General features: G+C 48.3%; 1 protein-coding gene across 2 annotated transcripts in view; it reads left to right on the forward strand.

Annotated features, from left to right (window-relative positions):
• The first annotated feature begins 4,647 nt into the window (after positions 1-4,647).
• Positions 4,648-13,376, forward strand: part of TBC1D2B (TBC1 domain family member 2B) — a 209,674-nt gene continuing 200,945 nt past the window's right edge. The window contains exon 1 of one of the 2 annotated variants that reach the window (XM_069222055.1): positions 4,648-4,990. In XM_069222055.1, coding sequence (XP_069078156.1) covers positions 4,652-4,990 — 339 coding nt within the window. In that variant the 5' untranslated portion in view covers positions 4,648-4,651. The remainder of the gene's footprint in view (positions 4,991-13,376) is intronic. The other variant, XM_069222056.1, reaches the window with a different exon arrangement.

Here is a 13,376-nt window from a genome sequence, read left to right on the forward strand (position 1 = left end):
GAGGGCTTTGGGCACCGGTAAATTTTTATTTACAAATTAAGTACTGGTTGTGAATGGATGTGCGTGTGTGTGTGAATGAATAAGTGTGAGTGTAAGTGTGCTTCCCGCCTCCCTCCCTCCTAAAATTACTGGCCGCCACTGGTGTGGGGGTTGGGGGCAAGGCTGGATTTGCTTTGTACAAGTGATGTTGATAACTGAACAATTTAAGGGGGGGGTGATGTGAACATCAGTACCCTGGGTAGGGGGAATTATCAGTTCCCATGTCAAAATAATTGTAACCTCTTTCATTAAAATTAATAAAATTATGTTGTTAAAAAAAATGACAGAGAGTTTAAGAAAATGCAGTGCGTACAGGTGAGTGATTGCGTTGTGTACATGGGGAGGGACAGTGAAAGAGATGCAAAGGAAGCATCTGCAGAAGATAGAAAAAAGAGGGTACTAGAGAGATAACAGATGAGGTGTGAATATGCAGATGAAGTGTTTCAGAAAGATGAGTTAAAGAGCACTGTGGCGCTCATTATCACATTGGTGGTAATAACCGCCTACCGCCGCAGTGACTGCCTCCAACATACCACCGCGGCGGCCACTATCCATCTGCCAGATTGTGAGCACTGCTGACTTCCACCACAAAAGGCGGAAATCCGTCAGTGTTCATACTGGCGGACGGTGGTGACCTGGCGCTGCTAACACCAGCACCACCCCGCCAGTAGAACGCCGCCAGCCATATTTTGAGCAGAAATACATCCTGGCAGTGTTCTGCTGGCGGTAGCAGTGCCCCTTCCTGTTCCCTGCTGGGCGACCTCCTCGCTGGACAAGGTAAGTCAGTTGTCGGACAGGGGAGGGGGGTGGGAGGGTGTTGTGTGTGTCTGAGTGTGAGTGCATGTGTGAATGCATGTCTGTTGTGTTGCATGCGTGTGAGTGAATGCGTGTAAGAATGCTGAAGTAAGTGCATTTTTTGCATGTCAGTGTGTAGGAAGTTGGCTCTGTATGCACTATTTCAAAGTAAGGAATAGTATGCACAGAGTCCAAGGGATCCCCTTAGAGGTAGGATAGTGGCAAAAAGAGATAATACTAATACTCTATTTTGTGGTAGTGTTGTAGAGCAGTAGGCTTATCAAAGGGGTAGTGCTAAGCATTTGTTGTACACACACAAGCAATAAATGAGGAACACACACTCAGAGACAATTCCAGGCCAATAGGTTTTTGTATAGAAAAATATATTTTCTTAGTTTATTTTAAGAACCACAGGTTCAAATTTTACATGTAATACTTCAAATGAAAGGTATTGCAGGTAAGTACTTTAGGAACTTTGAATAATCACAATAGCATATATACGTTTCAAATAAATCACATATAGCCATTTTAAAACTAGACACAGTGCAATTTTCAACAGTTCCTGGGGAGGTAAGTATTTGTTAGTTTTTGTAGGTAAGTAAACCACCTACGGGGTTCAAGTTTGGGTCCAAGGTAGCCCACCGTTGGGGGTTCAGAGCAACCCCAAAGTTACCACACCAGCAGCTCAGGGCCGGTCAGGTGCAGAGTTCAAAGTGGTGCCCAAAACGCATAGGGTCAATGGAGAAGGGGGTGCCCTGGTTCCAGTCTGCCATCAGGTAAGTACCCGCGTCTTCGGAGGGCAGACCAGGGGGGTTTTGTAGGGCACCGGGGGGGACACAAGTTAGCACAGAAAGTACACCCTCAGCAGCACGGGGGCGGCCGGGTGCAGTGTGCAAACACGCGTCGGGTTTGTAGTTGAAATCAATGGGAGACTAAGGGGTCTCTTCAGCGATGCAGGCAGGCAAGGGGGGGCTCCACGGGATAGCCACCACCTGGGCAAGGGAGAGGGCCTCCTGGGGGTCACTCCTGCACTGGAGTTCTGATCTTTCAGGTCCTGGGGGCTGCGGGTGCAGAGTCTTTTCCAGGCGTCGGGATCTGGGAGTCAGGCAGTCGCGATCAGGGGGAGCCTCGGGATTCCCTCTGCAGGCATCACTGTGGGGGCTCAGGGGGGGCAACTCTGGCTACTCACGGTCTCGTAGTTGCCGGGGAGTCCTCCCTGAAGTGTTTGTTCTCCACAAGTCGAGCCGGGGGCGTTGTGTGCAGAGTAGCAAGTTTCACGCTTCCGGCGGGAAACGCAGTCGTTTTAAAGTTGCTCCTTTGGAAACAAAGTTGCAGTCTTGGGTGAACAGAGCCGCTGTCCTCTGGAGTTTCTTGGTCCTTCTAGAGCAGGGCAGTCCTCTGAGGATTCAGAGGTCGCTGGTCCTGGGGAAAGCGTCGCTGGAGCAGTTTCTTCAGAAGGGGGGAGACAGGCCGGTAGAGCTGGGGCCAAAGCAGTTGGTGTCTCCGTCTTCTCTGCAGGGTTTTGCAGCTCAGCAGTCCTCTTCTTCTTAGGTTGCAGGAATCTGAGTTCCTAGGTTCTGGGGAGCCCCTAAATACTGAATTTAGGGGTGTGTTTAGGTCTGGGAGGGCAGTAGCCAATGGCTACTGTCCTTGAGGGTGGCTACACCCTCTTTGTGCCTCCTCCCTGAAGGGAGGGGGGCACATCCCTATTCCTATTGGGGGAATCCTCCAAAATCAAGATGGAGGATTTCTAAAAGTCAGAGTCACCTCAGCTCAGGACACCTTAGGGGCTGTCCTGACTGGCCAGCGACTCCTCCTTGTTTTTCTCATTATCTCTCCTGGACTTGCTGCCAAAAGTGGGGGCTGTGTCCAGGGGGTGGGCATCTCCACTAGCTGGAGTGCCCTGGGGCATTGTAACACGAAGCTTGATCCTTTGAAGCTCACTGCTAGGTGTTACAGTTCCTGCAGGGGGGAGGTGTGAAGCACCTCCACCCAGAGCAGGCTTTGTTTCTGTACTCAGAGAGCACAAAGGCTCTCACCGCATGGGGTCAGAAACTTGTCTCTCAGCAGCAGGCTGGCACAGACCAGTCAGTCCTGCACTGAACAATTGGGTAAAATACAGGGGGCATCTCTAAGATGCCCTCTGTGTGCATTTTTTAATAAATCTAACACTGGCATCAGTGTGGGTTTATTATTCTGAGAAGTTTGATACTAAACTTCCCAGTATTCAGTGTAGCCATTATGGAGTTGTGGAGTTCGTTTTTGACAGACTCCCAGACCATATACTCTTATGGCTACCCTGCACTTACAATTTCTAAAGTTTTGCTTAGACACTGTAGGGGCATAGTGCTCATGCACCTATGCCCTCACCTGTGGTATAGTGCACCCTGCCTTAGGGCTTTAAGGCCTGCTAGAGGGGTGACTTAACTATGCCATAGGCAGTGTGAGGTTGGCATGGCACCCTGAGGGGAGTGCCATGTCGACTTAGTCTTTTTCTCCCCACCAGCGCACACAAGCTGGCAAGCAGTGTTTCTGTGCTGGGTGAGGGGTCCCTAGGGTGGCATAAGACATGCTGCAGCCCTTAGAGACCTTCCCTGGCATCAGGGCCCTTGGTACCAGTTACAAGGCACTTACCTGGGTGCCAGGGTTGTGCCAATTGTGGAGACAATGGTACATTTTAGGTGAAAGAACACTGGTGCTGGGGCCTGGTTAGTAGGGTCCGAGCACACTTCTCAGTCAAGTCAGCATCAGTATCAGGCAAAATGTGGGGGGTAACTGCAACAGGGAGCCATTTCTTTACACAGTGTGTTTGTGTAAGAATGTGTGTGAGTATGCCTGGACGAATGCGTATGTGAATGCGTGTATGCCAGTGAATGTGTGTATTCCAGTGAATGCGTGTATGCCTGTGTACGTGAATGGGTGTATGCATGGTGCATGTGGCTGTATGTGTGAGTGTATGCAGGGATGGGGTGTGGTGTGAGGGACGCTGTGACTGTAGTGGGGTGGGGAGGGGGAGATGTTTGCTTGTGTCTGTGTTTATGGGAGGTTGGGGGGTGAATGCGTGTATCGGAGGGGGTGGGGTGTTTGAATCAGGGGGGTGGGAAGGGTGTTTGGATGGAGGGGGGCTGTTGGGTGAGTGTTTGGGGGTGGGGGGAGCCTTCCCTGTCACCGGTAGAGCAGAGTGCCATAGTTTTGAAACCATGGCGATAGGCCGGCTCATAATGCCGCCGCCGGTACACTGTGGGCTGCAGGGTCAGAGACTGACATCTCCGGCCTGGCAGAAGTGGCAGGTTGGCTGCAGTCAACTGCCACACTCACAATGTAGCGGTATGTTCCACCAGCCTGCTGGCGGTAATACTGCCAAAATAACCCTGGTGGTCAAAAGACCGCCAGGGTTAAAATGAGGGCCAAAGTGTCTAATCAAGAGACTGCAGAAAAGAGAGGTGTGTAGATGAGAGCGGGTGTTGATTGGTACACTGCAAAGACTTCCATAGACTACAAATCTGTCTATATTTAGTACATTCCCCAGAGAGGAGGGATCATGATGCCGTGAGTCAAGCACGGGCAAGAGAGAAGTTACATCTGGACAGGGGGGCGGGCGTGGCTTTTACTATTCCAGTCAGACGGGGGCGTGGCTCCACAGTTATCCTCCGCTGGCCCCGGTCTCTTGGGCACTGGAACATCTGGCTCCTTCATAACGTTGCAGCGGCGCCTAATGGGGCAGGTAGTTCGGGCGCGTGACAGCCCACGTGATGCCCTGGGAGGGCCGTGTGCAAAAAGACTACATTTCCCAGGGAGCTGCAGGGCGTCAAAAGTCATGTGGCAGCGAGAGCACCCTGGCCGAACAGAGATGCCCGTAGCAGAGGAGGGTGAGGCGGCTGCCGTTGTGGCCCCTGGGGAGGCAGCCCCGGCCCTGCCCGGGCCCGCGCCTCTGTGCGGCCCCCTCTCCCTTCTGTGTGGGAAGGGGCCCCTGAGAGGCTTCCGGAGCCGCTGGTTCGTCTTCCACCCGCGACACTGCCGCCTTACCTACCACAAGGGCCCACAAGAAGCGGCGCTTGGCAGCATCGATATCTCCGACGCAAGCTTCATCATCAGCCCGGAGGAGGAGGAGGGCCTGTTCCACATCCAAAGCGGGGGGCGCGACTGCGTGCTGAAGGTGAGGAGGGCGGCGCTCCCCAGGGGAAGAGTGCTAAAAGTTTAGAACAGGAAGGCGGGAAGTGAATGAGACGTGCCAGATGCGAAGAATTGGTTGGTAGAAGGGCTGCAATGCAAAGGCTGGGTCTTGAAAGGTAGAGAGTAACCCTGTGAGTAAAAGAGAGGTGCTGAAAGGAAAGGGTTTGGTGGTACAAGTGCTGGAAGGGATGGGCCCTGGAAGTTGGAGGTTAACGCTGAAAGTAGTCAAAGAGAGGTGATGAAATTGGAAAACGTGGGAGTAACGAAGGGTGATGCTAGATTGGAGGGGGGTGGAAGGGCGCTTGAACTTAAAGGGTGATGCTGTCAGTGCAAAGGATGCGGTGAAAGAGAAGGGTTGGCTGCTGAGAGCGAAAGGCGAGCCCTGAAAAGGAAGCGAGGGATGTAGTAAGGACTGAGGGTGGGCGGGGTACCGTGGTTGGGTGATTATAGTGAATGAGTGAGCTCTAAAAACTAAAGGGCGGGCCGTGAATGTTAAAGAGCGATTTTCAAAGTGGAAAGGGGTGCTGAAAGGTAAATTGTAGGTAACACTGGAGTATTGGTGATAAAGGTAAGGGTTGAGCACAAGAAAGGCTGACTAGTACTTGGGATGGGTGCTGGAAGATACGAAGGTGCTTAGATCGAAGAGTAAAGTTTGGGAGTACTGAGATGTGTGATGCTTTAGTTCAGTTGTTGACTACTGGAGGTGAGTGATTGGTGCTGTATGCTAAAGATGAGGGTAGGGACACCTGGCGACGTTTGGAAGAAACGAGTGGATAGGTTTGGTACATATATCCCTTCTAAGTGATGTTGCTTGTTCTTTACGTGCCGGGATATTAGTCAAACATAGCACGTGCTCACTTACAGGATGGGCACTTGTCATGTTCCATATGTCATTACCAGTTGGTAGGCACATGTTGTGGATGCAGCGTACAGCATGCAGCACCTAACCAATGACATCAGGTATTGAACACATAACACGGTTTTCATAGAGATGGGGTTGCCCCATGCCCCTCCATCTTCAGCACTTGGCCTCAATCATTGTTATTGACATGAGACTGGCAAACAGCCAAGTATTAGGGGTGGGCACAGCTCACGTATTTTGCTGTAGCGTAATTATAGCAAGATTACGTGAGAAGTGTAGTCCAGCATTTATTATTTTCTTTCATTAAAATGCGCCCTGTCCAAAATGAACCAGATGATGCATTTTGCGCTAAGAATGTAGCGCTAAATGCAATGGTACTCAAGCAGCAGGGGCATAACACAATCTCCTGCAGCCTCTCTGGCGCAGGGGTCCCCACCCTTTTATGTTATGTCACTGAGAAAAAGCAGAAGCCACTCACTTATTTCGTTGCTCTTGTGGTAGGATTTATGTACACAATTACTCATAATTACACAAACTGTCAGTTGCCTAATTTTCTGCAATTTTGCACCAAAAGAGTAACCCAAAAATACTCGTTTCTCTGGCATAGTTACAATTTCACCCAGGCGTAGCTTTTATGTACTTCAATCATTACTGGCACGGGTACAGTATTTTCATTGTGCATGCAGTCAGTTGCACCTTTTGAAGAAGCAGTTTTATGCATGAGTCTTGCATATGGACATTATGAAGGCCATACTTTTCAAAATACAGTTATTTACAGCAGGATGACCTTCATAAAGTTAGAGGCAGATTTTAAGGAAAGCTTATCTCATTAGATCCTATCAGTGTTTAATTGCCGGCCAGCGCTGTTCATCCTGAAACGAGACAGTTGGACCCATTAATACAGCAGTATTATTTTTTACTTATAGCCCACTTCAATCAAGGGGATGATGTTGTATGCTCGTGCAGCAAATTATTTTTATGGACGGTTTTAAAGTTGATATTCAGTTGAGTGCATGTCATTTACATGCTTAGAAACAGCAGACGTGCGATATGACGCAAATTATTAATGCAGTCCATGAGTTGATAGGGTAGTTGTGTGCGCGCGCAATCTGTAGGCCCCGTATGGCTGTCGGACAGGGCCCATTAACTCCTTCATCATTCTGAGATTGCTACATTCTGTGTGGACTGTTATTTTACATGACGTCGCGCTACTGTTTGTTATGTTGTCAGGTAAAGTTTTTTTTAGTAAAAACTAGGATTCCCTGCTACTGTATTTCATTCAGGGACGGAGAAAAGTGTGGTAGACGCAGGAGTCAACAGTGCCTTATTGAACAGCGTTGCACAGCTTGCAGGCTCCCCTTCTACTCTATACATCACCGTATCTCAAACCTATCCTGGCTGTCTCTTTAGTAACGCAGACTTGCCAGAGTTTCGTTCCGGATACCTTCATTTGCAGAGTAATTAAACTCGTTATCATTACTAAGTGTTTAACTTTCCCCACGAGTCCTCCCATCACAGCCTTCTGGCCCAAGGCTTTGAGGGTGGTAATTTGTTTTGGGCGAACGGCCTCCTGCTGACGAGAAGAGCACGTGGCTTCCGTATTGCATGTTTCACGATTGCTTCACTAAAGACATTCCAAACCCAGTTCTTCTGGAGCCAGATGGCTTGGATTTTTGCATGGTGAAAATGTACGTTAACAAACTTTGGTGACAGAAAAGAGCAGATGTTTAAGATGCCGCATGTACCCAGAACATTTACAACACTGATATGAAAATGAGGGGCTGGGTAGTGCAGCCGGGGTCGGCGGTTGGGCAGAGGAGACGACTAGATTTGTTCCAGACTCGAGCACAAACAACTTGGGGAAGGTTAATGGATCACCTACTAAATTCTCCCTCATTTATCTCACCATTAACTCATCCAAAACCCCTCCTGCTACTATGATCTCCCTAACCCTTTCCACAGACTCCTTCCTCCTCCACCCCCCCCCTTACTCATCCCAAACCTAAATCCTATTACTATAAACTCCCAATTCACACTTCTGGATACTTCCCTCCTCCACCCCTCCATTACTCCAGTCAAGCCAACTAACAAACTTGCATATCCGCGGCTCAAATTAACTCCTAATAATACTAAAACTGTACTCCTATTTCCCTATACTAATCCACCACTAATTCTTCTTGGGTTCCGGAGTAGCGTGCTACTCGCCGCAAAGCGCTTTGACCGCTCGTCAGGGGTAGTAAGCGCTATATAAATACTATTAAAATACAATACAACAGGTTAGAGAGCTCTCCGGGTGAAGCCTGTGAGAAGGCGAATTGGGTGCGAGGCAGAGGCAACAATGCCAGCTGCACCGAAGGTCTGGCTTGTGGGGAAACCTCAGCCTACCTTCCCCAGGTGAAGGAACTTGTGGGTTGCAGGGGGTTGAAAATGTACCATCACCCCCACGTACAGTGTGGCCGAAATGGTTGAATACTTCATTTCACTCGCCTGTAGGCTGCAGCATTGTGGAAGGTCGCCACCGTGCCTCGACACCTCTAGAAAGGAGGGCGCTGAATGGGCCAGAGCAGTGCACATAGCATCAGTGCTCTGTGCATTTTGTGCACAAACCTCACCTAAATCACTGGATGTCAATATTTTCCAGAGGTGAACTTCATTAGCCAACACTGCAAAATTCAGAAAGTGTTCGTGTTGTTATTGAGCGGCATGAAGTATTGTACATTGCCTCACGGCGCATTTAGCTGAATAACATGCAAAGTCAAGGGTACAGTTTTCTGGCATCAGAAAATCATGCAGCGCCCAGGGGCAGTGCCAGGCATGTAACAAATGAGCATGCACCACCTTTCCTTTCTCATGTTAATGGGCAAAATCATAGTTTGGGGGCAGTGTGAGGCATGTGACAGATCACCAGAAACCTAAGTGTCCACCATCATTTTTTTTTTTTTTTTTTTTTTTAGCTTATATCTATTGCCAATTATTGATAGATACCCTTTTGCCTACCACAAAGTGAAAATAAAATAGACACTTGCAAAACTTTCCTCCTACATTTGTTACCACACCCCTGTGCCATTAGACCAGAGTGCAGCGAGTATACACATTTCACCCCTCTGTTGCGGCTCTCATACAAAAACGCGCCTCTAAACTCTTTAGTCGCATACACCCACTCTGTGGTTACCAGTTTGGGTATGGATTCTATTTTGAGGCAGTATGTACGTTAATTGTAATCAAACTTCAAACTCGTAAGAAGAAAAGCAGAAGGTGACATAGGAATACTTAACTCCTTTCCACTTTCTGTGCCCCGCCACCTCTGGGTTGCCATATGCCCTTCTTGATCCCCACCTCGTGTAGCCAGCCTCCATCGCAGTTGGTCCTGCTAGAGTGCTCACACAGGGCTTACGTGTTAAAGTAGCGATAGGTTTGAACTAGCAATTTTATTCGTACCAATCAAACGCATTATTAAGAATTCAGGTAATTAAAAAAAAAAATCCTTCCATTGCCATGATTCTGTGCACAATACAGCAAGAAAGTTCGGGCATCCATTCAGGTCATTGAGCCTGTGTGCACAACCACCTGTGCCAGTCAGAGGGTTTATATTCCATGTATCCATCGTCCCCAGAACTATTAGTCAGATTTGTCACACAAGCATTTCTCTTTCATGCTTTGTGTACCAAAAGCAATCATTTTAGTTGGTTTTCAGTACAGTAGGCGTGTCTTTGATTGCTTTAGCCAGCACTAAAGTATTGATGCCAAACCTATTGGCATTGCCAGTGCTTGTTTAGGTTCTGTGAGTCTTTCAACTATTTAGCGCCTCAGAAAGTACCTTTTATTTTACTGTGACGGTTGTGTGCAAATATGTCCCAGGAAGTTGGCAGCTCTTATGTCCACGGAAGGTGGTCTGATATTGGTCTATCAGTTGCCGTGCACTGTGGCACAAGCGGTGCGAGACCGAGCTGTGCAGTGCACAGGGCCAGGGAGAGAGGCTTTCAAAGCCTCGGACGCCTGCGGTGGCCAGGAGCAGCAACAAAAGCACAAACAGACTGCGTGCACTGGCACCCACACATTGATTGCAAATGCAGGAAGACCCAGAGTGTCGGGGCACCCTGGGCAGGGCTAGGCAGCAAACAGAAATGCATGCAATGCCATACAAGTAGCAAACGGGTGCGGCGCTTAGAAACCGTACAAGTTAGTTGACTCATTTAAACTGATGTCATCTCCTGATAGATTACTGGCGCTGCATATCATGTTAATGAATGAATGAATGAATGAATGAACTGAATTTCTAGAGCGCTCGATTACCCAGGGAATCTTGGCGCTAGAGACCTAGCACACATACTGGAAACGCTCATAACTTGGCGGCACAGCCATTCGAGGGGATATGTAAACAGCCGTGAGTCCAGCAGCTTTCGAAAACTGCCCATGCTTCCAACTCCTCCGCCTCCCTTTCCCTAATTAGGTTCCTGTTTCTTTCATCTGCACCCCAGCATGTTCCCCTTTTACTCCTCTCGCTCCCGCCCCACCGATCCATGCGGTCTCCTCCTCCATTTCCCACTCCCTCCTACACTCACCACCCCTTGTTCTCTTGTCCTCCCTTCATTAACTCCATACTCAATCCACCTCTCGTGCCCACGTACGCTTCTGCACCTCCCACCTTCTCCCTTTATTTCTTGCGCCTCCATTATCCGCCTGCCCTCTCCACCACCCACCCACGCGCCCACCCTTCTTCACCACCGCTTCCACTTCCCGAACCCCTAGTAGGCCCGGTCTCTCGCCCTCTTCCTTGGGTCCATGCCCCTCTCCACCCCTTCTCGAACCTTCCCTCGCCCCGTCTCCCCTTTCCGCCTTCCCCTCCACCCACTTTCATCCGTTCTCTGCTCTCTCGCCCTCCTCCTTTCGCGCCCCCTTCTCTGCACCCACTTTTACTCCCTCTGCTCCTCCCTCTATTTTTCCTCCGCTTACCACTTCACTCAAACGCTCAGTCCCAGGACCACTAGGGTGTTCTGTCCTCTTCTCTGGTTTTCCCTCCCTCCGCCCTGTTGTTTTAATGATCAGTGCTGTGGCACGTTCCGTTTGCGACCCTCGGGCCCTTGCTCGCTGTAAGACCCCCTTCGTCACTTGCATGTTCGATCTAACGTGCTCCCATAGCACGGAGATCAGCGCTGTATACACGCCGAGGGAAGGGGTCTGACGGCTGGCAGAGAGACGACTGCTGGCAGCCACAGATCACACGTAGTGCTCGAGGGCAGCGTCTGATATTTACACCTGTATTCAGTGCCCAGGGTCATGTTGGAAGAATAAACTTAAACCGCAGAGTGCCCAGAGAGAGTCCAAGAAACACTAACATACACAGTTCAGGAGCCATATCTCGGGTATGTTTACCACTGACTGTGGTATTCATGATTAACCTGCACAGATGTTTATAAGTATATCATTGATACACGTTTAGATGATTAATACTAATTGTATTATGCCTGGCTAGAATCCATGTATATGTGAATGATTAACACTGGAGTGCACAGTAATGGCAAGCTTAGGTCTCATATTGTGCCTACGGTGTGTACAATTCTCACGCCAGTTTCTCATTACTTATTCTTCCTAAGCACAACCTTGAGAATGTGAGTAACTCCAGTCACACGTTATACTTAGCCTGGATATGTGAAACAGTGAGGTCATCCCATTCCTCCAACAACGACAATGCATAACAGCCCTGGATTTTAGGCTAATATACCTTAATATATATTAGCAGCGCAGGAGGGCAGATCAAATTCCACGAGCACTATGACAGATCAATGAGTGGCCTGTCCATGAACTTGAAAAAGTTACTAATTCTTGGGCATTGTTCTCCCCAGCTGGTCCTAAGCAATGTATAAGGGATTGAACCAGACGGTACGACAGTCTACATGAGACCGATGCCTGCTTTTTTAGGATTTTGGACCAAGAGGCTGTCCACACGAACCAGAGGCCTTCAGTTAAATAAATGCTTGTAGGGTTGCAAAATGTAGTTCGGTTTGCTACTCCAGGTCTTTGTCTCCCACTCCCAGTCCCCCTGTAAACACCATCATATAATTCCTCCGTTGTGTTGCTGGTACTAAGCGACAGTATTCTCTTGTCACTTCCGTTCCCCCAGAACCCATTATGTACCACTGCCTTGCGTCTCAGCCCTCAAGAGTTCAGATCAGTAGATGTAAAAACTCTGCAGAATTGCTTGTGAAATATGCACACTCCTGCTGCTGAGAAGCCTCCTGTCTCTGATTGAAACACACTTACTCACTGTGGATCCTTCTGCCGGCTGGACCTCTTCCTGATGACCTTCACATCCCACTGGCGACAAATTTTTCTATGCCCAACCCATTACACCAGCTAGCCTTGAATACTGGAAGCATTTCTTTTAGGTGTTTTCTTCTATTTCCTGGCCCCTAAGATTCGTTTTTGAGGACTAGCAATGTGTATTATTAGTAATGACCTGAATAAGTGCACTCTTATGTTTAACAAAGCAGAATGCTGTGACCCCTGTTGGATTTCAGAACACTTAAGTGCCACCGTATTTCTTCGTGTGTACAGCCAGAGGTCACTTAAAAGTGGTGAACAGTGGTGGGTGGGGGTGGTAGACAAAAGAAGGGGCCTCAGGCAGTGACCAGCTCAAAAAATAGGGTATGATCCACTGTTAGCATTGCATTGGGTGGGTTCCTGTGAACATTGAACATGCCATCATCCCTGAATCTGATGAGACGATTAATAAGATCAAACAGTCACTTGAAAGAATGGAAATCTAAGTCTGAGGAACATATTTAATTTGACAAGTTGCTCTCCCTGATGTGTAGAGAGTTGAGCAAAACGGTTTGACTGCATACTGGGTTCATGGTCCCAGTTGGCTTAGACAATTCGCAAAATGTAAGGCTAATTTTAAAAAGCTGACAAAAACCAAGAACTATGATAAGCAGTATTGCCTCTGATGCCAGAAGTTTTGTGCTCTTAATAACGGGGATTATTCCTATATTTGGTTTGGGACTGGAAATATCAGTGACGTGCTGAGCCATATATCAAGGGGCTTTTGTTTCCTGAAGTAAGTTGGTTTGAATTCTTTACCTCTCTCTTTGCTGAACATATTGGAGGCTACTGTAAATTTACAACAAGCGTATGCATTTGAAGAAGTTAATAAAATCAATTTTAGTGCATCCCTGATAATCTACATGTAAGTAGACACTTGGAGGCTTTCCACATTAAGGGCAGTTTCAGGCATGCTTTAAGAGGAACCATTCAACAAGTGACCAGTGTCTGGCCATACAGTGCTCGAATGAAAAGTGTGATGGGAGCAGCAAAAAGACTCTGTATTAAGGTGCATGGGGTTTCTCCAGTCTTTAATCAGATACAGAGGTCAACGATTTGGTGGAAATTGCCTTTGTGGGGGATCTCAAGTTACTTATTGCAGATTTTTTAGATACTCCAGAAGAAACATGGATTTTGGTGTACGTTAGTGAAGCAGGATGCTTTGCTGGGCCGTCTAAATGGTATA

The sequence above is a fragment of the Pleurodeles waltl genome, chromosome 3_1, assembly GCF_031143425.1.
Source record: "Pleurodeles waltl isolate 20211129_DDA chromosome 3_1, aPleWal1.hap1.20221129, whole genome shotgun sequence".
Lineage (NCBI taxonomy): Eukaryota > Metazoa > Chordata > Amphibia > Caudata > Salamandridae > Pleurodeles > Pleurodeles waltl.